The 25,533-nt window shown below is 31.4% G+C and overlaps 3 protein-coding genes across 4 annotated transcripts; 2 read left to right on the top strand and 1 right to left on the bottom strand.

Moving 5' to 3' along the window:
* The first annotated feature begins 1,410 nt into the window (after nucleotides 1-1,410).
* On the top strand, nucleotides 1,411-3,110 carry LOC108811863 (uncharacterized). Its single transcript, XM_018583973.2, has 3 exons — nucleotides 1,411-1,737; nucleotides 2,081-2,211; nucleotides 2,298-3,110. Exons 1-3 carry the CDS (start codon nucleotides 1,542-1,544, stop codon nucleotides 2,964-2,966), a joined length of 996 nt encoding a protein of 331 aa, XP_018439475.1. The 5' UTR covers nucleotides 1,411-1,541; the 3' UTR covers nucleotides 2,967-3,110.
* Nucleotides 3,111-3,276: 166 nt separating this feature from the next.
* Nucleotides 3,277-6,044, bottom strand: LOC108811849 (probable serine/threonine-protein kinase At1g09600). Its single transcript, XM_018583956.2, has 6 exons — nucleotides 5,133-6,044; nucleotides 4,765-5,049; nucleotides 4,368-4,685; nucleotides 4,059-4,286; nucleotides 3,571-3,978; nucleotides 3,277-3,484 (listed from the first exon to the last, which is right to left on the bottom strand). Exons 1-6 carry the CDS (start codon nucleotides 5,568-5,570, stop codon nucleotides 3,290-3,292), a joined length of 1,872 nt encoding a protein of 623 aa, XP_018439458.1. The 5' UTR covers nucleotides 5,571-6,044; the 3' UTR covers nucleotides 3,277-3,289.
* A 10,787-nt stretch (nucleotides 6,045-16,831) lies between these two features.
* Nucleotides 16,832-18,617, top strand: LOC108841336 (uncharacterized). 2 transcript variants are annotated; one of them, XM_018614117.2, is made up of 3 exons: nucleotides 16,832-17,724; nucleotides 17,932-18,050; nucleotides 18,141-18,617. In XM_018614117.2, the coding sequence occupies exons 1-3, from the start codon at nucleotides 16,848-16,850 to the stop codon at nucleotides 18,399-18,401; spliced, it is 1,257 nt and encodes a 418-aa protein (XP_018469619.1). In that variant the 5' UTR covers nucleotides 16,832-16,847; the 3' UTR covers nucleotides 18,402-18,617. The 2 variants fall into 2 exon arrangements, with proteins under 2 accessions (XP_018469619.1, XP_018469607.1); XM_018614105.2 differs by having other exon boundaries at nucleotides 16,832-17,850; nucleotides 18,141-18,609.
* Nucleotides 18,618-25,533: the final 6,916 nt, after the last annotated feature.

Genomic DNA, 25,533 nt, shown 5'->3' with positions numbered 1-25,533 from the left:
AATTAGTGCAAAATTGACTCTAATTGATATAATTTTATGTACGCCATTTATTTTGAAAATAAAAAATAGCAAAAATGGCATAAGCTGATTTAGTGTTCAATCACATTATACATATTCCCTTAGAGGGTGTATTCAACCGAGAGTTTAAGGTGATTTGTATTAAAATGACAAATCCACTGTTATTCAATCATGAATTTTAAAAACTCATTTAAAATCCACTGTTATTGAATTTGACATTTCGTTAAGTACTGTGAAATCCACTGTTATTGAAAATATTTTAAGTTGTGGAGTTTTAAAATTTTGAAGTGATTTTAGGGTGTTTGGGTGGATTTTCTTAGTTAAAAAAAATTAAAACTCAAATCCCTTAATTAAAGTTTTGAAGTGATTTTAGGGTGTTTTGAAGTGATTTTAGGTGATATTCTAGAGTAGTTTAACAAAAATCACCTAAATCTCTGCAACTTATTAAAATCATCTAAAACTCCATTAAAAATCAAATCACATCAAATGTTAAATTGAATACACCCCCCTTAAATTGTATAAGCAAATTTATTGTTTCATAACTGCTTTACTATATAAATATATATACACTTTGGGAGGAGCCGAATATATCACTCAGCTCTAATGACATTGTTTTACGTCTGCATACTATATATAGATAAATATGTAATTTTAATAATGGTATATTAAATTATCTCCGTTTCTATGATAAAAAATATATTGTATATAAATTAAAATGGTTAAAAAATTAATATACTGTACTTTTAAATATTTAATTTTACTCTCATCCCACGCAATGCATTGTGGGAAGAGTCGAATATATCATTCAACTCTAATGACATTGTTTTACATCTGTATAATATATATAGATAAATATGTAGTTTTAATAATGGTATATTAAATTATCTTTATCTCCTATGTTGTATATAAAATAGAATGGTTGACAAAAAAATATAAAAATTAAAATATACTGTACTTCTAAATATTTAATTTTACCTTTACTCCGCACAATGGACGGATTATATCCTAGTTCTCCATCATTTTATTCCATTTTATTGTCGGCATTAATTACTATCCTTTAATTATTTTGTACTATTCGAATTGTTTGTAAAGATTATAAAATAATTAAAAAGCATAATCCTTCTTTTATGTCAGCCTTTAGATGTTTTCTGTTTTCTGAGTTCAGTTTCCTTTTTTTTTTTCTGTCAACTAGCTAGAAAAAAACCTCCCCATAATACAAAATTGGTGAGTTACTGCAAACCGAAGAATTGGGTTGTATGATTTTAATAATAACAAACCGAAACAATAAATCAATAATCCATAAAAATCGTTTGTGGTTATTAATTGACCAATCAAAAAGCAAAGAATTTAACTATAAATAAAAAAAGCATATTCTTTTTCCCTTTTTTTCCCATTTCGTTGTCTTTGTTCGCATCTGTTCCTATCAATCGCAGATAATCCACACACCCTCTCTTAGATTTCTCATCATCGTTTCCTAACGAATCAGACTCTTACCACTCCACTCTTAATCATCGGACTTCTCGATGGATCTCTGCACCCTTGACTCGGCGATCCGAAACCCAATCTTCTCCTCATCGATCCCTGACAAGTCATCGCTCTCAAGGAAACTCGGCGCCTTGGAGATTAGGTTTCAAAAGCGTAAACTTTCTACTTCTGGGTATCGTTCTTTGGTTGTTCGAGCTGCCTCGAACAAGAGTAACGACGATTCTTCTGCTTCTGGTAAAGGGCTGTCCCATTTATCTTTATTTGATGAATCGCATGCGGTAATGTTACTCCTTCATGTTTGGTTTTGGTTGAAATCGGATCATTTAAGCTATAAAAAATTGAATCTTTTGGAGAGAAAGGAGTTAGCTTTGTTCTTGAAACACAAGTGAACTCTGTTTTAGCTCTAAACTTGTGTTGCTTTTATAATATCTGAGAGCTAAATTAGAAAAGTGATTATGTTTGTGAGGAGTGATAATCTTCCTTTGGTAATGATGTTGGATTTGCTTATTGTGACTCTGTCTACTGTTGAAGTTTCTCTAATTCTTACAATTGTGGAGCTGTTTTGTTGTCTCTGAAGGAGGAGATGCTTCTCAAGAAAACAAGCCTTCTAATGGGAACAAATCAGGTGACTCCTCTTCTACTCCAAAGCCATTTGGTCTTAATACGGATTGGAGAGAGTTCAGAGCAAACTTGTTTATGAAGGAGCAGGTAATATCTTGATTCTTGAAGTTTGGCATCATCAACACATTCTTGTCAAGTTATATAAGGGTTTTACGCTTTAAACGATGTCACAGGAAGAAAAAGCAGCAGGTGAGGGTCACAAACCAGACACAACATCTCCTCCTGAAGCTGAACCAAGAGGACTGAAATGGGCACATCCGATTCCTTTCCCTGAGACTGGCTGTGTTCTAGTTGCCACGGAGAAGCTTGACGGTTATAGAACATTTGCGAGAACCGTTTTGCTTCTTCTTAGAGCAGGAACCAACCACCCACAAGAAGGGCCATTCGGAGTTGTCATCAACCGTCCGCTTCACAAAAACATCAAGCACATGAAATCAACTAAAACCGAGCTCGCTACCACCTTCTCAGAGTGTTCCTTGTACTTTGGTGGGCCTCTTGAAGCCAGCATGTTCCTGTTGAAAACCGCGGATAAAACCAAGATACCTGGGCTTGAAGAAGTCATGCCAGGGCTTAACTTTGGTGCTCGAAACACTTTGGACGAAGCTGCGGTACTTGTAAAGAAAGGAATGCTTGAGCCACAGGACTTTAGATTCTTTGTTGGTTACGCAGGTTGGCAACTGGATCAGCTCAGAGAAGAGATCGAATCAGATTACTGGCATGTCGCTGCGTGCAGCTCGGAGTTAATATGTGGAGCTTCACCGGAAAACTTGTGGGAAGAGATATTGCAGTTGATGGGCGGTCAATACTCAGAGCTTAGCCGGAAACCCAAGCTGGATATGTAGTACTATGTTTTGAAGATGATTGCCTAGTTTCTAAGGCTTTTTTAAAGCCAAATGTATAGCTTTACTTCACTGTCTTGTATTTGAGAATAAAGAACTTCTATAGTTAATATTATATGCTATTTAAAAAGGTTTGCTTTCTGAAAACTCCTATGTAATAACTAAAAAAACGTCTATCTATGAATTGAGTTGCACTACTAAACCAGTAGTTCTGAATATACACATATGTTTTTGCTTCCCCTAACAAAAAGAAAATGTCTGAGAACAGATGGTTCCTGCCATGTGCAAAAGACCACATATGAAGGTATCCATTTTTCTTTCTTGTTTCATTGCTTGACTAGGCACATGCTTTCTTTCACTGAGACATCTTTGTTTTTTTTTGCTGCAGATTTGTCAAGGCGGGACTTGCGTACAGCTTCTTGGATTCCTCTCTCGTGATCTTTCATCATATCTTCAATGTTACCACCAGGAGGCATCAAAGGACCTGAACAGTGCATCATGTTCTTCTTGCGGTTATATATCTGAAACAAACATATCAAGAAACAATCTCAGAAGTCCATTATCTTAAAAGACACAAGAATAAGATGAATCAAAACTCAGTTATTACCGTTGAGGGGGCTCTTGAAGGTGCATTTTCTTTTTGTGAAGAGCTAGATAAATAATCTCCCATTGTGAAAAGCACATTGTTAGACCGGCTAGCTCTCACCTCTCCTACATTGCTCCTAGAGCTACCATTCTTATTCCATGTCGCCCTTGGATGGACCATTGAATTGGCATCAGCAGAGCGTTTCCCTCTCTCTTTCTTGAACCCAAGAGGGGTGTTGATTAAGACATTTGAATGCCCTGAAGCTGCACGGAACTCCGGTGTTATCTTGGAGTCTCTTAAACCTCTTCTCACAGCTTCAGCTTTTTTCCTTCTTGCTGCTTCGTTTCGATTCTTTGCATCCAGTTCCTTGCTTGGAGGATACTTAGGCAAACTTGATATGTGACAAGGGAGTGGCTCCGTTGTAAAAAACTATTAGAGGGTGGTGAGTGAATGAGGAGATAATTATTTATATCAGTGGTGGGAGAAAAGTTGAGAGATCATTCATTTACCTCGCTCATTAGAGTAGAAGAGGCTGAGCATCTTGTCTCTGGTTCTACAGATAAAAGCTTGTCAAGGAGAGCTAAAGAAGAAGATGGTAAGTTCTTGAAAGTCTCTTGAAGCACACGCTTGTAAGGATGTTGCGGTCTGTAACTTGTCGCCTGTGGAAACTTTGTCGTCTCCCAGAAATCTTCGGATGCTGAGCCACACAGCTTAAAGATCTTATGCATTTGCTCCACCTTCAAGATATTTTAGTTTAAAATCAATGGAACTAGAGGATAAAATACAAACAAATCTTAATCAAAAACTCTCAAGAGTACCTCTGTTCTTCCAGGCATGATTGGTTTTCCTACAAAGAGTTCAGCTAGAATGCAACCAACGCTCCAGAGATCAATGGCGGGTCCATACTCTGTAGATCCAAATAGAAGCTCAGGTGCTCTATACCACAAGGTCACTACACGGCTAGTGAGCGGTTGATCATTATCCGGATTGTAAAAACTCGCTAGACCGAAATCACCAATCTTGAGAACTCCATCATTGTTCACCAAAAGATTCGAACCCTTGATGTCACGGTGAAGGATTCCACGGCTATGACAATGCTCTAGTCCACAAAGAAGTTGTTTCATAAAACACTTTATCTATACACAGAGAGAAGTATAGTGAATTTTCATTGGCTAGAGAAGTAACATAAACAGAGAAGTTTGATGAAAGTAGTACCTGTGGCTCAGTGAATTTGACATCAGGCCGGAGAGCGAGGCCTGAAAGATCATGCTCCATGTACTCAAACACAAGGTGCAAGCTACCTGATAGTTTTGAAGTGACAATACACTGAAGCTTCATAACATTTGGATGGTCCAGTTTCCTCAAAATATTGATTTCTCTAGCCATGAACCTCACACTCTCCGGATCCATATTAGCAAACCTCACCTTCTTCATCGCCACTATTTGGCCCGTCTCAAGATCCCTAGCCTTATACACAATGCTGTAAGTCCCTTGTCCAATCTGCAAAAATACAATGTTTCATATTATTACTACAATACAATAAAACCAAATCCATTTCAGACAAAATGAAAAGAGAGACTAACTTTGTCAAGCTTCTCAAAGGAATCTGCACGTCGAGGAATCCAACCTTTGATGGCTTCACCTGCTACAGAGGTTAGCCAATAAGGCCATCCAGCAGCAATAAGCTCTGCTTCCGCGCTACGAGGAACATTCGGAATAATCAACCCTTCTCCTTTCCCATTGTCTGAGAGTCTTCTTCTTCGATGAGACCTCGAAGGTCTCTCCACAATAACTGTTTTACCATCATGAATATCATCTACAGGAACAATCAAACCGCTCGCTCTTCTTCCACCACCGGAGCTTCCATCCACGGCTCTATGAGAGAAGTCATCTTTACTCGAATGCAGAGGAGCACTCAATTGCACTGAGCAAGTTTTGTTCCAGTTTCCTTTCTGACGATGTAAAGCAACGTTGTCTTCTTCTTCTTCTGCTGCTGCTCCTTTTGAGCAAATACAGCCCATAATAATTGAACCTGCCTTGGTTCGTTTCACACAATCTCCTAATCTATAATGATTTAACACATGGCCTTAATTACACCAAGAAATGCATCTATGCAGATCTATTTTTTTTTTCTTGCAGCCAGAAACCAAAAGGGTTTCTTCTAAACCCCAAAATGATTGTGAAGAATTTTGCAAATACAAAAGAAACAAACGCACAAGGGTTTTAAGATTCAAGAGGAAACCGGTTTGTGCTCTTCTTACATTAATCGTTTTTGCAACCGCAGCTTGTTGAACGCTGGAAAATAGGGGAAAATAAGGAAAAAAAAGATATTGTGAATAGAGAGAAATGGAAAGCAAATTAATTCGAGATATGGTTTGAATGAGTAAAATCAGGGAAACCCTTGATTCTTGGGACAAAACAAAATCACTAGAATAGTTCTTTCCCTTTCTCTTTCTTAAGAAATAGTCCAGAAACCGTTTTGCATGAATGTTGAGATAGTTTACCTCATCGTATATCTGTTGTTCTTGAGCATGCAGAATATTTTTGCTGTACATAATATCTTATTCAACTTATAATACAATAGAACATCTATAAATTAATAATCTATAAATTAATAATCTCTATAAATTAATAAATTTTAGCGATCCCAAGTTGGGCCAGTGTTAAATATAACACAAATCGATAAAATAATAAGATAATAATATTTTTAAAATTTCTATGTAAATATATAGTCCCCTTAAAATCATAAATTAATAATTTATCTATATATAATTTTTATATAAGTTTAATATTATATTGTTGGTTTTATATTCACAATAAAAATTCTTTATTTTTCTTAACATTTCAATATATTTTGATAACATTTAGTAAAATTATACCGAAAATAACTTAACAATTCTATGAAACATAAAATTATACATAAAATAAGATAATAAAACAATATTGAAGTCAAATTTATAAAATTTAAATAATGTACATACGGTAAAATAAAATATTTTCTTTTTTATATAAATAAAAATAGAAAAAATAGAAAAAAATCTAAATAAGGAAACTTTTGTAAATTAAAATCTCTATAAATTAATAAAATTTCAAAGTCCCAACATTATTAATTTATAGAGGTTTTACTGTATTCTGAAAATATTTTATATATTTAAGCAAAACACATATGGAAATGTTGTATTGAAAATGAAATGAATGATAGCCCGGGGGAGAGGGGTCATCAACCATTAACTCCACATGATTTGGTCCACCAATTTATTTTTGATATATCAAATAGCTTTTTCTTAAATTTAATAATTTTTGCAAAAGTAATAGATAAAGTTGGATGAGAAAATCTCAGAATGTTTCCTAAGGATGATAGATTGACTTTAGACTGGATTGATAATGAATCAAGTTGAGTTGTTCGGATCAGGATTTGATAACATTGTTGAATTACATGAGTTTCCTATCTAAAACTAATTAGTAATAAATAGATTAACTCATATATTTTATATATTACTTAGAATCTATTCCTTTTTTCAACGTGAGATATTTATCCTTAATAACTATTCGATCCACAAGGCATGTGTTAGAGGAATTCAGGAAGATTTACAGAAACTTTACCTAAAATCCAAAGTTAATTGTTTATCGCACATATTAATCTAGAAGATCCCTCACATCTTAACTAAAAAGACCTAAACCATCAAAGTATCAAGGGAAAATTGCCAATAGAGAACAAAAAAATAAGGGTGTTGTCCCTTTGGTATAAATTCCTTTTTGTCCAATTTTTCTTCTATCATTTGTATTTCTGAAAACTAATGAAAAAAATACTTTTGTGAATCAAAAAAATATTAAAAATATAAACAATTAATAAAACACCTATATACACAAGCTGGTATTTTTTCTCTTTTCAAAAAGTTAATAAATAAAAATTTGAAAATACGTTCTACTAAAGGTAGAATGTGCCTTCTACGGAAAATGGTATAGTAGAAAGCGATTTCTAAAATAAACACGTTCATCTACTATTTTTAGAATGTACATTCTACTATTTACTAATTTTCTAAAAAAGTGGAATGCGCATTCTACTAATTCTAAAGCTATCTACTTTTCGTCCGGAAGCATCTTCTACTTTTATTAAGTATTCTAAATTTCGTAGAATGTATTTTCTAAAATGTACTTTTCCGTCTACTAAAAGTAGAAAGCATGTTCTAGATTTTTGTCAATCTTCTAAACTTTTAGAAGGCGCCTTCTACGGATAAGATTATCTGATTTTTGCGAAAATTAATGAAAATTTCAGTTAAGGAAATATTCTAAAAATCTCCTAAAAATATTCTAACTTCCTAAAACGTGTTATTTTCGATTTTACTTGTCAAAAGTTTTTAAAAATGATTCTTTCTTGTCTTCTTCATTAATCTATGGTTTTCCATAGTTTTTCTTTTGATTTGTTTTTCACAAATTCTTGTTCTCTATGATACATATCTATACAACATGTGGTGTTTTAAAATTATTTGTAATTTCTTGTAAAGTTTTATTTTTATTTTTATAAAGTTTGCAAATTTTATTTTTATTATAAACATTTTTAAAAGTTCTATTTTAATTAAAAAGTTAGATAAAATTAAAAAGGTTATAACCGTTTTAAACTTTTTATAAAAATAAAACTTTCTAAAATGTTTTTTATAAAGTTAGTTTAAAGTTTTTATGAATTTTTTTTGTAAAGTTTTATTTTTATTTTATAAAGTTTAAATTTTTTATTTAATTAAAGCTTTTATTAAAAACGTTTAAATTTTTTATAAAAATAAAAATTTGTAAAATGTTTTTTAATAAGTTTATTTAATGTTTTTATTAAAAACATTTGTAAATTATTTTTATTTTTACAAAGTCTATTTTTTAAAAAAAAAATTAAACTTTTTTATTTTATTTTCCCTTTTTAAAACGTTTTAAATTAAATTTCTAAAAAATATTTTAGTTTAATGTGTTTAATAAAAACTTTAACCAAACTTTATAAAATTTGTAAACTTTATAAAAATAAAAATAAAACTTTACAAAAAGTTATTAATAAAAAGTTTAAACAAACTTTATAAAAATACATTTTAAATTTCTTTATTTTGATTAAAATTTTTGATAAAATTAAAAAGTTTATAAATATTTTAAACTTTTTATAAAAAATAAAACTTTGTAAAGTGTTTTTTATTAGGTTGATTTAACATTTTTTGTTAAAAAAATTGTAAATTATTTTATTTTTATTTTTATTAAGTTTTACAAAGTTTATTTTTATTAAAAAAAATTAAAAGTTTTTATTTTTTTTTCCTTTTTAAACGTTTTTAATTATTATTTGTTTTAAATTATATTAGCTTAATGTGTTTAATTAGATTAATCAAGGGTTAGTTTTGGGATTATAAAAGAAATTATACTAAAAAGACAACTAAATGATGGTTTTATACCATAGGGACAACCATACTGAATTTTTGTTCCGTTTTGATAATTTTCCCAAGTATCAAACCATCAGACGTATCTGTATATTGTTTTTTTTAACGCTGACCATATAAAATAGTGTTAAATACTAAAGGTGTACGTGTATAACTGATAATCATAACAGAAACATTAGGAATGAATATGAAAGAAACTTATGAGAATACAATCGTGGGAATGACTAGAAATGATTATTCTTTATCATATTTAGTAGGAAACAATATTATTTTATATTCTTCTACAATAAAAGGAATAAGAATGAATGTAAAAAAAATATTCTATATAAATGGTAAATATTTTTAGAAAATTAAAGAATGCATTATTCTTCTTTATTCATTGATCACCATTCACATTCTAAGTGAAGGTAATTTATGTTACAGGTTTGACTACGCTTTTTACATCTTTTTTATTTTGCTCGTTAGTAGCTTTTTATATTATTATAAGGATTATTTTTAATCATCTATTATATTATAAGGATTATCTCTTGAGATCTATTGCTGCATGTTGGTTTTGAAACTGGAGTGGATGGTTCATCGGTTGTTGTCAAGTCGAGGGTTACTTTAGATTTAATTTGTGGTACTTATGTTCTCTATTCGGTCGTTTGCAGTCATGGTTGATTTCTTTTCATCTGATTCTAACTTTTTGGATTCGTCGGTGTGAGGTGTATTTGTTGTGGAGGAATCTACTAGCCCTCTCCTCTATCCACCATGGATTGGGTGAGTGTTTCAAGACGAAGCAGTGAGTTTGATTTGCAGGTCTTCTCTTGCGAGGAGGTGACCAGATTTAGCTCTGTAGATCGCTATTCTGCATAACGAGTGTATGCGTGTAAGACCTGTAAATCTTTGCCGGTGTTTTTCTCTTTAGCTATTCAAGTTCGTAGGTCATTGAGGCTGGTGTTTGGTTTCGAATTATTTCTGCATTACGTCCGTTTTGCAACATTCTCTGGTATTGATGTAATTTTATCCTCGCACATGTTTCTACCGATGTTGTGCATGTTTTGGCTTGGTGGTGTACCCTTCAGGGTTGGGTTTGCTTAAGTCTTTAGTCCTATGGTTATCTTCTGTCTCATGTTTTCTCAGAAGTGTCTGGGAGTTATGATTAGTCCATCAGTTCCAACTTTAATTAGTACTAATGTTTATTTCTCGTATTATTCTATATCACTTTGTCTCTCTCTCGGAATGATTAACCCTTCTCCTTTTCCATTGTCTGATACTCTTCTTCATCGATGAGACCTCGAAGGTCTCTCCACAATGACTGTTTTACCATCATGACTATCATCTATAGGAACAATCAAACTGCTCGCTCTTCTTCCACCACCCGAGCTTCCGTCTACAGCTTTGTGAGAGAAGTCATCTTTGCTTGAAGGCAATTGCACAGAGGAAGATTTTTTCCAGTTTCCTTTCTGACGATGAAAAGCAATGTTGTCTCCTCCTTCTTCTTTTTCTTCTTCTTGCATCTATCACCAAGAGAGATTCAGGGAGATAGATTAATCCAGATATATGCAAAAACTAGAATTGGGTTTAGGGTATACAGTTTGGGTTTAGGGTATAAGATTTTGGTTTAAGGTATAGGGTTTGTGTAATAACCCTCAAGACTGGATAGGACTTTGGTCGAGAAAATTCCGTAAGATCAGTTGGAACATTGGTAGATCAGAAGTAAATAAAATCGACCGGGTGACTTAGTATCTTGACGGGATTGTCTTGTGGTCTAAACACCTTCCCTTGATAGTTATGGCAGAGGTGTTAATTAATATTTTCGAGTTCTATTCAAGCTGAACGAGTTTATTCAGATCAGGACAATATTCGAAGCCCGAGAAACATTTAGTAGAAAACTGTCCCAAAAATATCGACAAAAATTCATAAAAATTATTTATGAATCGTCACATGCCTTGTAACTTCTAGCCTGCTTGCTTCCTCAGTAATTAAGTCACATGATATGCACCTGTGTACTTTCTTACCTGCTTGCTCATTAAAAATCAAGTGCAAATCACAAGCTGCTTGCAGATTTCTTCATGGGAGCAAAAGGACAGCAGCTTGCTGCTGAGAGTGAGTTTATGCAGGTATACGAGAGCTGGACGAGTAGACGGGGAGATGTTCGAAGCTAGCTCAAAGCTCGATCAGCTGGAAGAGAGTAGGTGGAAGTTCAAGTGAAGTGGTTCAGGTCAGCTAACTGGATGAGCTAGCTAGACAAGCTGGGGCAGCTGGCCATAGCTCGGTTTTAGCTAGATGAAGTGAGTCAGCTCGATGAGCTGGATGAGCTAACTAAGTCAGCTGGGACGATGAGCTAACAAGCTCCGTGGATATGACAAAGGTATGATCAAGCTATGTTTGCATAGATTAGATTGAATGGTTTAGGGGAATGGAACTTCGGATGTGTATGACTTGATTTGAGCTTAGGATCGACCTTGGAGCTTTTGGTAGTTGAGTGAACTGAACAAGGCTAAGGTGATTCGGTCAGACAAGTATTAGATTGTTTTTAGACCAATGGTTGATTAGAGAATTATTCCGCTGCGTATAAGTTGAAAGGATCTAAGCTCGGAGCTGACTAAGGTAGTTGTAAGCTAAGATCTGAGATGGTCCTCGCCTAAGGATCGGCGAAAAATTTAAGAGGTTCGGCCAGGGAAGTGGGCCGAGCGACGTGAGCATTCGACTGCGGCCTGGGGGGAGGCCGGGATCGGGTATCACAACGTTTGTAACATACTGTTCTTTATTGATGAAAATGGTGTCAACACCAACATAATAGCCTATTTTCGCGCCTGTTTGGGAGGAAATTCAACGATATAAGGCGCTTCAATTTTCACTCCAGCATATTTCAAGAACAAAAAATACAATAGCGGAAAAACTTCAACGAATAATATAGATCCCCCCTTCTCCATATTTGAACCCAAAATTTAGATTAATTAATCCAAATGATATAATTATTTTTTGGGCAATTCTCCTAGATAGACCTTTTCTATATTTTTGTCGCAAAAATAGCAAACAAGAAAAAAATGACCAAAATGTTTCATTTATGAGGGTAAAAGACTTTTATACCCTAAGTATATAAAATAAAATAAAAATATTTTTTATAGTTTCATATTAAATGTTTTCAGATTCGAAATTTTGTTATAACTTTTTTTTCAGAATATTCTTTTCGAAATGTTTTTTTTTTTGAAATTTTATTTTTATAATTCGAAAATAATTTTTGAAACTATTTTTCAAATTTTTATTTTCCTTATTGCTGGCGTGTGTGGTGTCTTTAGGTGGGGGCTGCTAGCTCATCCTCCATCACCCTTCCCGTGGAAACACATCTGGTGTAGACAAGTGTTCAGTCCATGAGAGACTGCTTTATCGATGAGTTTCTCTGTGGTTTCTGTTTCATCTGAGTTGGTTATACGGAGCAGTGTTGGTTCTTTGTTTGATTTGGATTGATGGTGTTGAGGATTGTTTCATCTTGGTATTGATGGCAACGGTTCAGTCATGGTGTTGATTGTGTTTGGAGCTTTGGCTCATGGTTACTTAAATTGTGGGAAGTGTGAACTTGATGGCTTCGTACAGTTATGAAACGAAAGCGAATGGTTCTTAGCTTTGTTTCTTGGTATAGAGAGGATTTCAACTTTGGTCATACGTAAACTTAAGTCTTCTCAAGATGTTTTGCTGGTGTTTGAGCACACAAAAGAGGCGGTCTCGGATAACATATGATAGTGTTGTGTTTCTACGTTTAGCTGCCTCTTGCTTGGATCTTTGATATGCTCTAAAGTTGCAATCTATGGCACGGTTGTGGATCAACATATGCTATCTACTGATAGTGTCATTTTCCCCTCTTTGGCCATCTTTGTTGTCTTATTTCTTTACTTTCAGTTTCTTTTGCATTTCCTTTCTTTAGATCCGTCCAACTGTTGGAGTTTGGATCATTGGAACAATGTCTTGTATTTTGATTGAATCAAACCCAGTGTTAAAAAAAAAAAAAAAACTCTAAATCCTAAGGTTTGGATTAGTTAACCCTAAGGGTACATGTGTAAATTAATCTCTTTAATGAAATATTTTAGTCATTTTTTCGTTGTGTATTATTATATTTGTGACAAAAAAATTTTAGTGCTATCCTAGAAAATTTCTCTTATTTTTTTCTATTTAATGAAACTTATTTTTATTTTCCTCTCTATGTGATATTTTGTGATAAAAAAGTTTCATGCTATCAAAAGGTATGTTTTCTTAATGAAATAGTAAAGTTAATTTAAAGTGATTATAAAACACAACATTATACTAACTAAACATGTAAATAGTACATCATAGAGTTAAAGTTTTGTTATAAAGATGTGACATCACTTGTTAATATCAAATAAATTTAGAGTCATTTGGGTAGAAGGACATAAAACTAAAGTTATTTAGGTAAGGAGGCAAAATTTTCTTTATTTAGGTAGTTGGTTATATGAAGCAAATCCAATTTACATTATTATCCCCTTGTTTGTAATTTTAATGGTTTGTAATTTCCAAAACAAAATTGTCATTAACCATTTATTTTCGACTAAACCATAACGAATGTTCTTGTATATTTTAGATTAGTCTTGGTTACCTTAGTAACTATAATAATATACTATATGAATATTTATTATAACCAAATAGAAACTCTAAACCCAAACAGAAATTTTAATTCAAAACTCAAATATAAACTCTAAATTATAAACCCAAATATAAACTCTATACCGTAAGCTTAAACAAAAAATTCTAAATTCTAAATTTTAAACAGTAAATTCAAATAGAAGCTCTAAACTCTAAATCTAAATAAAACTTTAAACCCAAATAGAAACTCTAAACTCTAAACCCAAATAAATCTTTAAACCCTAGTCTCTAAACTCTAAACTCTAAACCCAAATAAAAACTCCAAATTCTAAACCATAAAACGTAAATTTATATAGAAACTATAAATTTTAAACCCAAATATAAATTCTAAACATAAATAAAAATTTAAACTCTAAATCTTAAACCCAAATAAAAATTCTAAACTCTAAACTCAAATATAAACTCTAAACCTTAAATCTAAATAGAAATTCTTAAACTCTAAACTTTAAACCTAAATAAAATCTCTAAACTCTAAAGCTTAATTTTTTATATGAGTAATTATAATACTTTATACGAATAACTTCACTATTAATACATAAAAGATAAAAAATAAAATGATACGTTACAACATAAGTTACTAAATAAAAGAAAACCAAATGTCTCATTATAGGGCTAAGAGTGTCATATAGGAAATTCACACAGTAACTTCAACGTAAGTTACTAAATATGCAAATAATCTTCTAAACGTGACTATAGCATGCAATTGCTCATAAATTTAACCAGTTTATAAATATAAATTACAAAATATTTTCTTGTTTGGTTTAAGTTTTGTTATAAAGATGTGACATCACATGAAGAGTTCCAACCTGAAATATGTGACTGAAAGAGGAGATAAGAAATATAATTTGTGGAAAGGAAAAGAAAAGAATGAATTAAATTTTGTTATGGTTGAGAGGTATATGAGAAAGAAAAATGAAGGTTTTATCATCGTAAGCATGATGGATGTAAAATAAATGGGTGTCATATTTTCTTTCATTATCAGTAATGTTACGTGATCGAAAGAGAAGAGAACAAATATAATTTGTGGAAAGGCTTTAAAGAATATATTTAAAGTTGGCCTATAGATTTTTGTTCAAATATTATGATATTGACGCTCGTAAGACCATTGTCTCAAATGGATGTATTAGACACAAAATATTTTATATAGGTAGTTGAAAACGACTTTAAGCAATATATAAAATAAAATAAACTAATCCATTTATCACCAATTGTTTTTTGGTTGGTAACTCATCTAGTTTAACATAATATCATAGCACAATTTTTTTCAAATTTATATTCCAATTTTTCCGTCACCAATTTTTTTTTTTTTTTTTTTGTAAACTTCGTCACCAATTTTTTCTTCATCTACAAATATCTCTTCTTCAATATGTGTAAATGGCAAACATTAGGAGAGCCTTTGAAGTGACGAATATCAAATCCCATATATAGTTGGTGTTGATCTTGATGTCGACAATTATGATGCATGGAAGGAACTCTTCCTCACCCATTGCCTCACTTTCAACGTTCTTGGATATGTTGATGGAACTTCTCAGCCCACTGGAAACAACGACATGCCAAGCGTGATGGTCTTGTAAATTTATGGATATATAGCATCCTTGCTCAGCTTCTGTTAAAATCATCGTTCAAGACCGGTGGCACAGCAAGAGACATTTGGATTGAATCGAAAACCAATTCAGTAACGACAAAGAATCCCGCACCATACAACTTGACAATGATCTGCAAACTAAAGAGATAATTAGAGGTAAGTAAGATTTTTCTAGATCACAAGATATTTAAAAAATTGACCAAAAACATCTGAATATATTCTTTCAAGAAAAAATCGGATTTAGTTTCGGTTTTGTTGCGAGGTTGTATGAACAAGAAAAATGAAGGTTTTACTGTGAAAGCATGGTGGATACAAAATAAATGGTTGTCATATTTTATTTCATTATCACATTTGTATAAAACAAAAGCGATTCTTGGTAACATTATGAAAGACAAGATGTAATTATTTTTACTAAATTTATATAAATTATTTATTATTTCAAATATTTCTAAATAATTTGTCTAGTTTTTATCTGATTTTAGTTAATTATATATTCTGAAATTGTGATTTATTTTTATTAATTTTAAATATTTTGGGTGATGTTAGATATTAATTATATTCTTATAAAAACCAAATTCAGAAAAACCGAACTAAATTCTGCTTAGAAATTAGAAAAATCTAAATAAACTTATGAAATTGATATCACAAATCTTAAAATATATTAAAAATTGATTTGTGTCTGAATAGAACCCCGAAACAGACATGCCTAATATATTTACAATATTGGATAGTATAGTTTATTTTTTTATTTTTCAAAAGTTATTTCTATTTTTCATTGAAATAAAGAATTTAAATATCAAAATAATTAGTAGATACTACTAAAATTGGACACTTCAGATATTCTGATATTATAATATTTTAATAATAAAATAAAATTGTATAAATTCGAAAACGTAATTTTATTTGAAAGTATTTTTCCAAAATTGTATGTAATTTTATCGGTTTCTCAAATTAATTTAACGGTTAGAAGACTAATAAACCGGTTCAGATAACTAAACCGTCAGCTGAATTACCGAACCGTCTTTATCTCTGTTTTCCCGGGAAACCTCCGCGGTTCCTAAAAATCCCTAATTCCATCCGTCGTCCTTCTCTGTTAATCAACATTTCAACTCCTCTGTTCTCCACTGCCCTCGTCTACGTCTCTGTCTCCTAGGTGGACAAATGTAATTCTTCTCAGTAAGGGTAATGTTACCTCATGCCCAAGCTCTTCGAAACAAGATCAGTCCAAGTGTATGAAAGCTGTCTTGGAATCATATAACAAGAAGAAAAGGAAAATTAAAAACGAGGATGCGGATGTTAATAATTTGCTCAACGGAGGAGAGCCTCCTCGTATAGCTCAAGGTCCAATGGATAAGTTTGTTACTCCTCCTCAGGTTTCTTCAGGTGGCCAAGAAAACAGTAATGATACGCATGTAGTGAGTCAGTTGTGTGCTAGATGGATATATCAGTCCGGTCTTCCTTTTGACGCCATTGACAGTGATTCTTTTAGGTCGTTTTGTGAAGCATTAGGACAATTTGGACCTGGTTGGGTTCCTCCAAGCCAGTGTGAACTGAGGGAAACATTGTTGAAAGAAGAAGAAGAAACAGTTAAGGAGAAACTGAAGAGTCTAGAGGAGGAACGAGAACGGAATGGTTGCTCTGTATTGATGGATGCATAGAGTGACATAATGAATCTCTGTGTCAATTCAAGAGGAGGGACATTCTATCTTTCTTCAATGAAGGAATCTCAGACCGGTACATCTGTCTTTGAGTACGTGGATAAATGCATAGAAGATGTTGGTCCTGAGAAGGTTGTTCAGGTAATAACCGATGGTGCGGATAACAACTTAGCAGCAGCAGCAAAGATGTTGAAAGAGAAGAGACCTGGTATATTCTGGTCATCATGCGCTGCTCACACAGTGAATCTGATGCTTGAAGACATTTTCAAGTTGCCAAAGATCTCAAAGTACATTGATAAAGCCAAAGCTTTGACGCTGTTCGTATATGCTCATGAGAAAACATTTGCTGTGATGAGACATGATACAAAGGAAAAGGATGTGGTGAGAGCAGGAGTCACGAGATTTGCTACAACCTTCTTGCCTTTGCAAAGCTTGCTGGAGAAAAAACAACAACTAATGTCAATATTTGTAAGCTACAAGTGGGACAGATGCAAGGATTCCATTTATATGAATGGTAGATTTTGTTACTATACCTGTCTGAGTCCTGCGTTTTGGAACGGAGTCTCCCGAGTTGTGAACGTGTTGGAGCCTTTGGTTAAAGTTCTCAAGATGGTTGAAGGAGAGAAAAAACCATCAATGGGGTTTATCTATGGAGAATTATTAGAAGCCAAAAGATGTATCAAAGCTGCTACCAACAACTTGGAAAAGTACTATCACCCTATCTTCGAGATCATTGATGAGAAAATTAGAGGTAGATTGGATTCCCCACTGCATTTGGCTGCCTACTTGTTGAATCCTTTTTATTTGTACAACAAACCAGACGTTGTTAAGCTGGATGAGACTCTCATGAACGGCTTTCTCACTTGTGTTGAGACTTTTTACCATGGTGAGCTCGAGAAACAAGAAAAAGTCATCAATCACGAGTTTAGAGTTTATCAGGATAAACTTGGTTTTTTCGGAAAACCTTATGCTTTGAGAGGATGTGAACAGAACACTGATGAGTTTGATCTAGGTTGTTGTTGTTGTTCTCTCCCCCTTTTCATAGAATCATGTTTGTAAAGTTGTCACTTATGTTTCAGTTGGTATTCTGTAGAGCATTGGTGGTCGATGTACGGATGTACTGTGCGTAATTTGGCAATACTAGCAAGAAAGATTCTCTCCTTGACATCTTGCTCATCTGGTTGTCAACGAAACTGGAGTACATTCAAACAGGTTTGTGCTTTCGTCAGTGTATAAACTTCTATTATGTTCCTTAATTTGTTCAATGTTAATTCTATAAATATAACTTCTCTAATGTGGTAGATTCACAAGAGTGAGAGGAATAGACTAGACGCTGATCGAATGGACAGTCTAGTGTATGTCCAATTTAACTCAAACTTGCTCAACAAAAGAAAGAGGATCAAAGAGGTGGGAGAATATGATATGCTCGTAGGTGATGATGGGGAAAATGTAGAGGAGTGGTTCGTGGAGGTGGGACAAGGAGAAGAAGATGAACATATTGATGAAGATGATGAAGATTCTGCCTTCCACATTGAGTTTGAATCTGAAGATGAACTAATGTGATCTCATGTGGGTTTGTTTTGAGGAGGAAACTAAGGTAAGTACTACATCTTTTTTTTTTGTCAAAAGGTAAGTACTACATCATTTCGATGTTTAACGACTTTGGATTTAAGTGTTACTACTTTGTGATATATAAATCTTGTTGGCAGAGTAGCGCCACCTTTTGCGAAAAATTAACTTAAAAACCAAAACTTTTTTTACAATTACCGTTCTTAGAAAAAAAACAACCTGTTGCTAAGAAAATGGATCATATTGCGAGCCTATGGTTTTGGAGAGGATTTAATTTAAAAATAATTCTTCTTTATTCAACAAATTCATTTCATATTTACCATTTAGAGAATACTAGTAAAGGTAAATCAATGTTATAGGTGTACTCTTCCCACACTGCACAACTCCAGTTTCGAGATGTGATTATTTGCCAATAGCAACAGACTGGTTCTTTTTTCATATCGACACCTTTTGATTGTATATCTGCTTTTTGGCCCTTATTACGTGCAAATGACTACATCGCGTGCCCCAACATGTAGTGCATCTTGTGAAGGCTTTTATGATTTGAAACATCATTATACAAGTCTGATTCAACAAATACTTTGATTTTCTCAAAACTTTTACAGAGCTCTGCAGATTGAAGGATTTGGGATCTGATACTGCACTCGCACGAACAACTTTTAATCCCTTCCCAAGAAGAAAAAAAAAACATTTTGTGTGGTACCTTTTTGATCCTCCATATTTGGATCAATTTTCAGATTGAACTTCTTCTATCACCAGAGACACCTTGGGCACTACCATTGATGATATGTGAAGTTACACATCCCACATCAAAATGATTTGAGTTTAAACTATACTATTTCTTATCCTAAATCTATAGTCGGTTTATTAACTTTAGGCATTGATTTTTATTCGCAAATTTTTTAATAATGGATTAAAGAAAACTAAACCGAATTACCTATAAGAAATCACCGGGTCTGCTGGTTGAGTTTAAAAACATTAAAGTAAACCAAATAAAAGGAGGGGGGGGCTATTATATAGAATGAAAAGAAAAACTTGTCTTCTGTTAGGCCACAACAGGGCTAGTGCCTAGTGGTATAACGAGACTTTTTGTTTTGGTAATGAACGTCATGATTTCGTAATTGTAACGTAGTTGTGATTTACACAAAGACAAAATGGAAGTCATTTTCTGTAAATGTAGTGTCGCATTATCGCTTTAGATTTCTACTAGCTTACATGCGATGTGTCATTTTATCAATGGTTTTTTCTTTTCGGATAACCAAAATATATTTCCTCGTGTGTATATATTACATATAGACCGATAATACAACAAATTAGAAAACATCAACGACGAGAGAAGGCGATTGGTACACTTCTTTTCAAGGTAATGTTTGACCAAGTATCATTCACCAACCAACTATATAGTTTTTTACACTATATAATCAGAAATTAAGAAGAATAGAATAGATCATTAGAATTCAAATACTCAATAACGCGGTTTTGATGTAACAATAGGCATCACATTGTAGAAAGCACGTTCACATTGTAGCACTGTTAATGTCTTCTCGCGAGATTATACGCTTCAAAGGCAACAGCTCATTTCTCTTCATTTTTGATTCTGGTTGGTTAATTTGATATCAAACAAAAAAGATTCTATTAGTTATCATATTAACCAACCAGAATCTCATGACTTTTTCTTTCTTTGAAAATTTGGGTTTTAAATATTAAAAATAAAATTATATTTTTATACTAAGAATAAATCTGGAGAAAAGTGAACGCGACATCCATATAATTAAGTTGAATGCATATAAGTTTCTTTAAATAAAATACTTAATATGCTTTATTTTAGATAGTTAGATTTATAGCAAATTTGGCTTAAAAATTCTATTAGTTAAAAAAAAATTCTGTTAGTTTTTTTTTTTGGTAAACATGTTAAAATAAATTCTATATATTGCCAACAAAATTACACTCATAAAGTTGTATTTTAATTTGTATTTGAAACTAATTAATTGCAGTTTTTTGTATGGTTAAAACATGCTTGTCGTTAGATACATGTTAAAATAAATTCTATTAATTTTAATTTGTATTTGAAACTAATTAATTGCAGTTTTTTGTATGAAGAAAATCTCTGAGATAAGAGAATTATTATTGCATGTTTATATCACCATACATTATTCTGTATATTGCCAACAAAATTACACTCCTAAACATGATATATATCCAATATAATTTTCATTCCTTGAATCGCGTTTCTTTGAAACTCAATTGTTTTATACTCATCAGTGGATTTCCTAAGAATAAAACCAATATAAACTAAATATTTATAGAGACCTAAATTTTGACCAATAAAACATGGTAATCCATCACAAGTAGCATTGTTATAGCTTGTAAATATTCCATTTTAGAAATTACGGAAGGAATAACTATGACATTGTCTATGAGACTACGGAAGGAATAACTATGAAATCAAATTATATTAAAATATTGATAAGAAAAGAATAAAATTTCATTTTTAATTATAATTTATATTTTTTTTTTAAAATTACTGCACATGGTGAAGAAAAACACCTAATTTATCATTAACTACTATGAAAGGTCATTATTAATATTTTCCTATACTATAATTAAGTAGGTACCAAAGATTTTTATTAATATTAAACATAAATTTCATAATCTAAATTCTTAAGAATTATATTGTAAGGAATAACAATAAATATGAAATTACGGAAGGATTAGCATTGTTATAGCTTGTAAATATTTTAATATAAATTACGGAAGGATTACCCTGTTAGTTTATAGACAATGTCATAGTTATTCCTTCCGTAATTTCTAAAATATAATATTTACAAGCTATAACAATGCTACTTGTGATGGATTACCATGTTTTTATTGGTCAAAATTTAGGTCTCTATAAATATTTAGTTTATATTGGTTTTATTCTTAGGAAATCCACTGATGAGTATAAAACAATTGAGTTTCAAAGAAACGCGATTCAAGGAATGAAAATTATATTGGATATATATCATGTTTAGGAGTGTAATTTTGTTGGCAATATATAGAATAATGTATGGTGATATAAACATGCAATAATAATTCTCTTATCTCAGAGATTTTCTCATACAAAAAACTGCAATTAATTAGTTTCAAATACAAATTAAAATTAATTAAGATTTTCTTCATTCACAGTATTCATATAATTCCTACCTTACATAAAATGTGTCTATCATAAAACGAGGTATGTACTTTGTACATTTTCTAATAGGGAAAAGAAAATGTAAATTACTTTGTGAAGTTCTTAGATTGCGTGAGTCGCTTAAGTACATCGTTGGTTAAAACATGCTTGTCGTTAGATACTCTGTCCATTTCAATTCGCTTATCGTAGAGAATTATTTTTTAATTATCCTATAGAATTGGTCAGTACTTTTCTCTATATATGTATATATGATTTCGTGTGTGTAATAAATAGAAATTATTTCGTAAAACAGTTGGATAGCAAAATTCGTTGCCTTTTTAATAACATCACGATTAACATTATCATATATTGGATTCTAATACTTACAAATTAAAATTAAGCAACAAAATAATACTCCAATAATATCACTAGGCGTGGGCATAAAATCCGGAAATCGAAATTCAAGCTGAACCCGAACCGAAAAACCCGATCCGAAATGTAAATATACCGAACGGGTCTTGTAGAATGGTACAAAAAATATATAAACCTGAAGTGTTATTAATCAAACCCGAACGGATAACCCGAAAAATCTAAAATTAATAGTTAATATAAATGTTGTGGAATATATATATATATATATATATATATATATATATATATATATATATAATTATTTCAATTATTTAATTCAATATTTATGGTAATATGATATATAATAATAAATATTAAAAAAATTAAAAATCTTTAACTACAAAATTAGTTATAAATAAGTACTTTATTATTTGCTCATTGAAATAACAAGTATATTCTCTATAAAGTAATGTATATTATTTACAAATGATGTTTTCTTTCATGTTTGATTTAACATTTTATTGTTATTTTATCAATTTTTCTGTGATAGATTAATTTCTATTTAATTTATGTGTTTTCTTTAATGTTTTGTTTTAATTTTTTTTACTTCGGTTATATTCGAACCGATATAACCCGAATCCAACGATATATGGTTACTTTATTAGTTTTAGGACGCAATACAATTTTGAACTGAATCCAAAGTGTTATTATCCAAAACCGACCCGTAATAATAAAATTTTAGTATGAAACCTAGGAGTATAAACCTGAAAATCCGAAAATCTGAAAAACCCGACCCAAATACCAACGGTTACCCAAACTCCATGCCTAAATATCACTAACTCTTGGAATAAACCGATTCTCATATCATATCTTCCCTGCGAGTAACTAGTTAATTAATTTGAATGGGATCGTTGAATTAACCTTTAGGACGTTCGCCTGTTCATGTTGTATTACTAAGCTATTCCACACACTACCCAAGCTCATGTTTGCGGGATATCTGTCTTGTTGATAGACAATAATGTTGATAGATGTCATCATCAAGACTCACAGTGGATACGGTTCGGTATGAATAGACTCAAATGGGATCATCTTTCTAGGTGCTCGTAATCAGTGTGGTTGTCTATCGTCTTTACACTCTGAACTTGAAATCCTGATATGGACAATGCATTGTATGCTTGAACATTCAACCATTGAAGACTTGATTAGATCGAAATGTGAAAACGTAATCACAATGATTAAAGTTTCATGTAGATAACATTATTTAGCTTACGGAAATTTGCTCGTCTAAACTCCATTGCCGACATTTTTGCCAAGATTAATAAATATTTTCATATGAATTGTTCTTATTGGTTGTTTTATTTGGTTTGATTTCTCAAAATTATTTCAAAACTGTATAGCAGAATAACATTTTGATTTTTGACGTCAAAAAAACTTTCAGATTTTTGAATGTTTCATCAATAGATCATTTAGTATTAGTCTAAATCCAGACCCAAATTTATTCCCTAACAAGATAAAAAAAAATAGAAACTCAAAAACAAAAAGATATAAGTGAAAAGATACTAAACAAAAGTGAGCAGCGAATTCAGACATAGACTGAATGAACAAGGCAGTTAAGCATATACTAGAGCTTGATCCGCGCATCCGTGCGGGTTTTGATATTTATGTTTATTTTTATAAATTTCTTAGTGACATTTTAAACATATAAATTATTTAGATATTTTTAGGTTTTTACGAATTTATCCGGACCCGATAGGATCCGACTCAAATTCTGTCTGGAAATTTATAATATCTAAATAAATTTTAATTTTAAAACAAAAAAACTGATATTAAAACAATTTGTTAATCGGTTTGAGTTTTTGTCACGAATGAAGTAATTTCATTCAAACCTATAAATTTATTATGATAACACGTAAAATAAATGATGTAAATTATTATAGTAAATACAATTAATGAAATAGTTAGGAAAAGTGAAAAATAAAAATGTAATAAAACATTTTAAAATAGATAAGTTATGTTTAATGAAGTACTTTTGTAATAAATAATGACTAATATTAGAAAATACAATAAATGAAGTGGTTATAATTTGTTAAAAATGGAATCAAAATCTGTAAATATCTACTTTAAAATAGATAAGTATTATTTTGTACTTCTGTTTTAGACAACCCTAAATAAATTAGTAACTTGTTCAGAATAATAATAAAGTGTTTTGATTTGTAATGGGCCGGGTGAATCCACCTAACAAATATCAAATTAAGTAAAGTAAACGGAGAAGTGAATATGATTTTGAGCTCAAATCCTTCCATTTCAGAAAGATTTATGTTTTAGAAAAAAAAATGTTTTAACGAATCTATATTTTATATTTTCTATATATGTAATAATAGTAAATTGTAAATTTTTTTGGTTAAAAATAATTGGAAATATCTAAACACAGAAGTAATGTATTTATTGTCAAAAAATTTTGTATTTTCTTAAAAAAATATGAGAACTCTAGAATATACGTTATTCTGAAATATATGGAGTAAAAAAAGGTACAGGATGATTCTACCTAAACACTAAACTGAGCTATACTTAATTCTTATTGTACTTTTGTTTCAACCTCGTAAAAAGGATATGAAGCCAACAATGTTAATGTTAATGTTAAATGCTAGTTTACTCTCATTACGTCGTCACTATACACCTTCGTTCACCCCTCTTTGTTTTTTGAAAAAAAGAAGTTTCATTTCTACACCCAAAAATGTAAATAATCACTCCTAATGAAGATTGAACCCGAGTGACGGATTGCCTACTAGACACTATTTTACCATTACACCAACAGCTCTTTGATCTCTGTTCACTTCTCTTCTTAGATCAAACTCTTGAATATCATCCCACAAAGAGGGTGACTGGAGAGAGCTGTGGATGCTGTGCACAACCTCATTTCTCTCCACGGCACTTAAACTAAAGATATCAAACTGTCATTTATTTTTTGAAACCTACAGCCATAATAATTATCTCTCCAATGTACGATTTTGCACAACAATTTTTCTAGAGCACTAGTTTAAGTGCTTTGAAATTTTTTTTTTCTTTTGGCAAATATTTTGCTATCTACGAAATATATGATAATATATTTACGATATATGTATATAAATCACTAAAATGTTATTTTTATGTAAAGATTATGTATATCATATAAATAGAAACAAAAGTTTCATATTTAATAATTATATATCATATATTAGTTATATATTTTCACAATAATCCTTTAATAGTTATACAATAATAATTTATATTTATGTTTATTAGTTTTATCAATTTTGTTTTGATTTTGAATCACAATTTAATATGTAGTCAACTACATATAACAGATTTTTATTTCATAATAAAAATTATAACTATATTATAAAAATCTACAACTTAAATTATACATTAAATTTTTAAATCTACAACACAAAATCTACAGTTAGATTCTATAGAAAAAATTAAAACTACAACATAAAAGCCTACAACTTAAATTCTACAGCAAAATATCTAAAGCTACAGCTGTAATCAATCGAATCCAAGGTTCTTTTATTTTTCTTGTGCCCTAACGATCTCGGTCCTCAATTTATTTATATATATATTAACAAATTTAAACAGTTGTATTTC

The sequence above is a fragment of the Raphanus sativus genome, chromosome 1 (genome assembly GCF_000801105.2).
Source record: "Raphanus sativus cultivar WK10039 chromosome 1, ASM80110v3, whole genome shotgun sequence".
Lineage (NCBI taxonomy): Eukaryota > Viridiplantae > Streptophyta > Magnoliopsida > Brassicales > Brassicaceae > Raphanus > Raphanus sativus.
This window is presented reverse-complemented; position numbering and strand designations above follow the sequence as displayed.

What these genes read in the sequence shown, in the direction of transcription:
- LOC108811863 (XM_018583973.2), top strand. Translation starts at nt 1,542, where the DNA reads ATGGATCTCTGCACCCTTGACTCGGCGATCCGAAACCCAATCTTCTCC. An exon ending in CGACGATTCTTCTGCTTCTG is followed by an intron (nt 1,738 to 2,080) that starts GTAAAGGGCTGT and finishes TTGTCTCTGAAG; the next exon opens with GAGGAGATGCTTCTCAAGAA. An exon ending in ACTTGTTTATGAAGGAGCAG is followed by an intron (nt 2,212 to 2,297) that starts GTAATATCTTGA and finishes ACGATGTCACAG; the next exon opens with GAAGAAAAAGCAGCAGGTGA.
- LOC108811849 (XM_018583956.2), bottom strand. Translation starts at nt 5,570, where the DNA reads ATGGGCTGTATTTGCTCAAAAGGAGCAGCAGCAGAAGAAGAAGAAGAC. An exon ending in CCTTTGAGAAGCTTGACAAA is followed by an intron (nt 5,050 to 5,132) that starts GTTAGTCTCTCT and finishes GTATTTTTGCAG; the next exon opens with ATTGGACAAGGGACTTACAG. An exon ending in TCAAATTCACTGAGCCACAG is followed by an intron (nt 4,686 to 4,764) that starts GTACTACTTTCA and finishes CTCTGTGTATAG; the next exon opens with ATAAAGTGTTTTATGAAACA.
- LOC108841336 (XM_018614105.2), top strand. Translation starts at nt 16,848, where the DNA reads ATGAATCTCTGTGTCAATTCAAGAGGAGGGACATTCTATCTTTCTTCA. An exon ending in CACTGATGAGTTTGATCTAG is followed by an intron (nt 17,851 to 17,931) that starts GTTGTTGTTGTT and finishes GGTATTCTGTAG; the next exon opens with AGCATTGGTGGTCGATGTAC. An exon ending in ACTGGAGTACATTCAAACAG is followed by an intron (nt 18,051 to 18,140) that starts GTTTGTGCTTTC and finishes CTAATGTGGTAG; the next exon opens with ATTCACAAGAGTGAGAGGAA.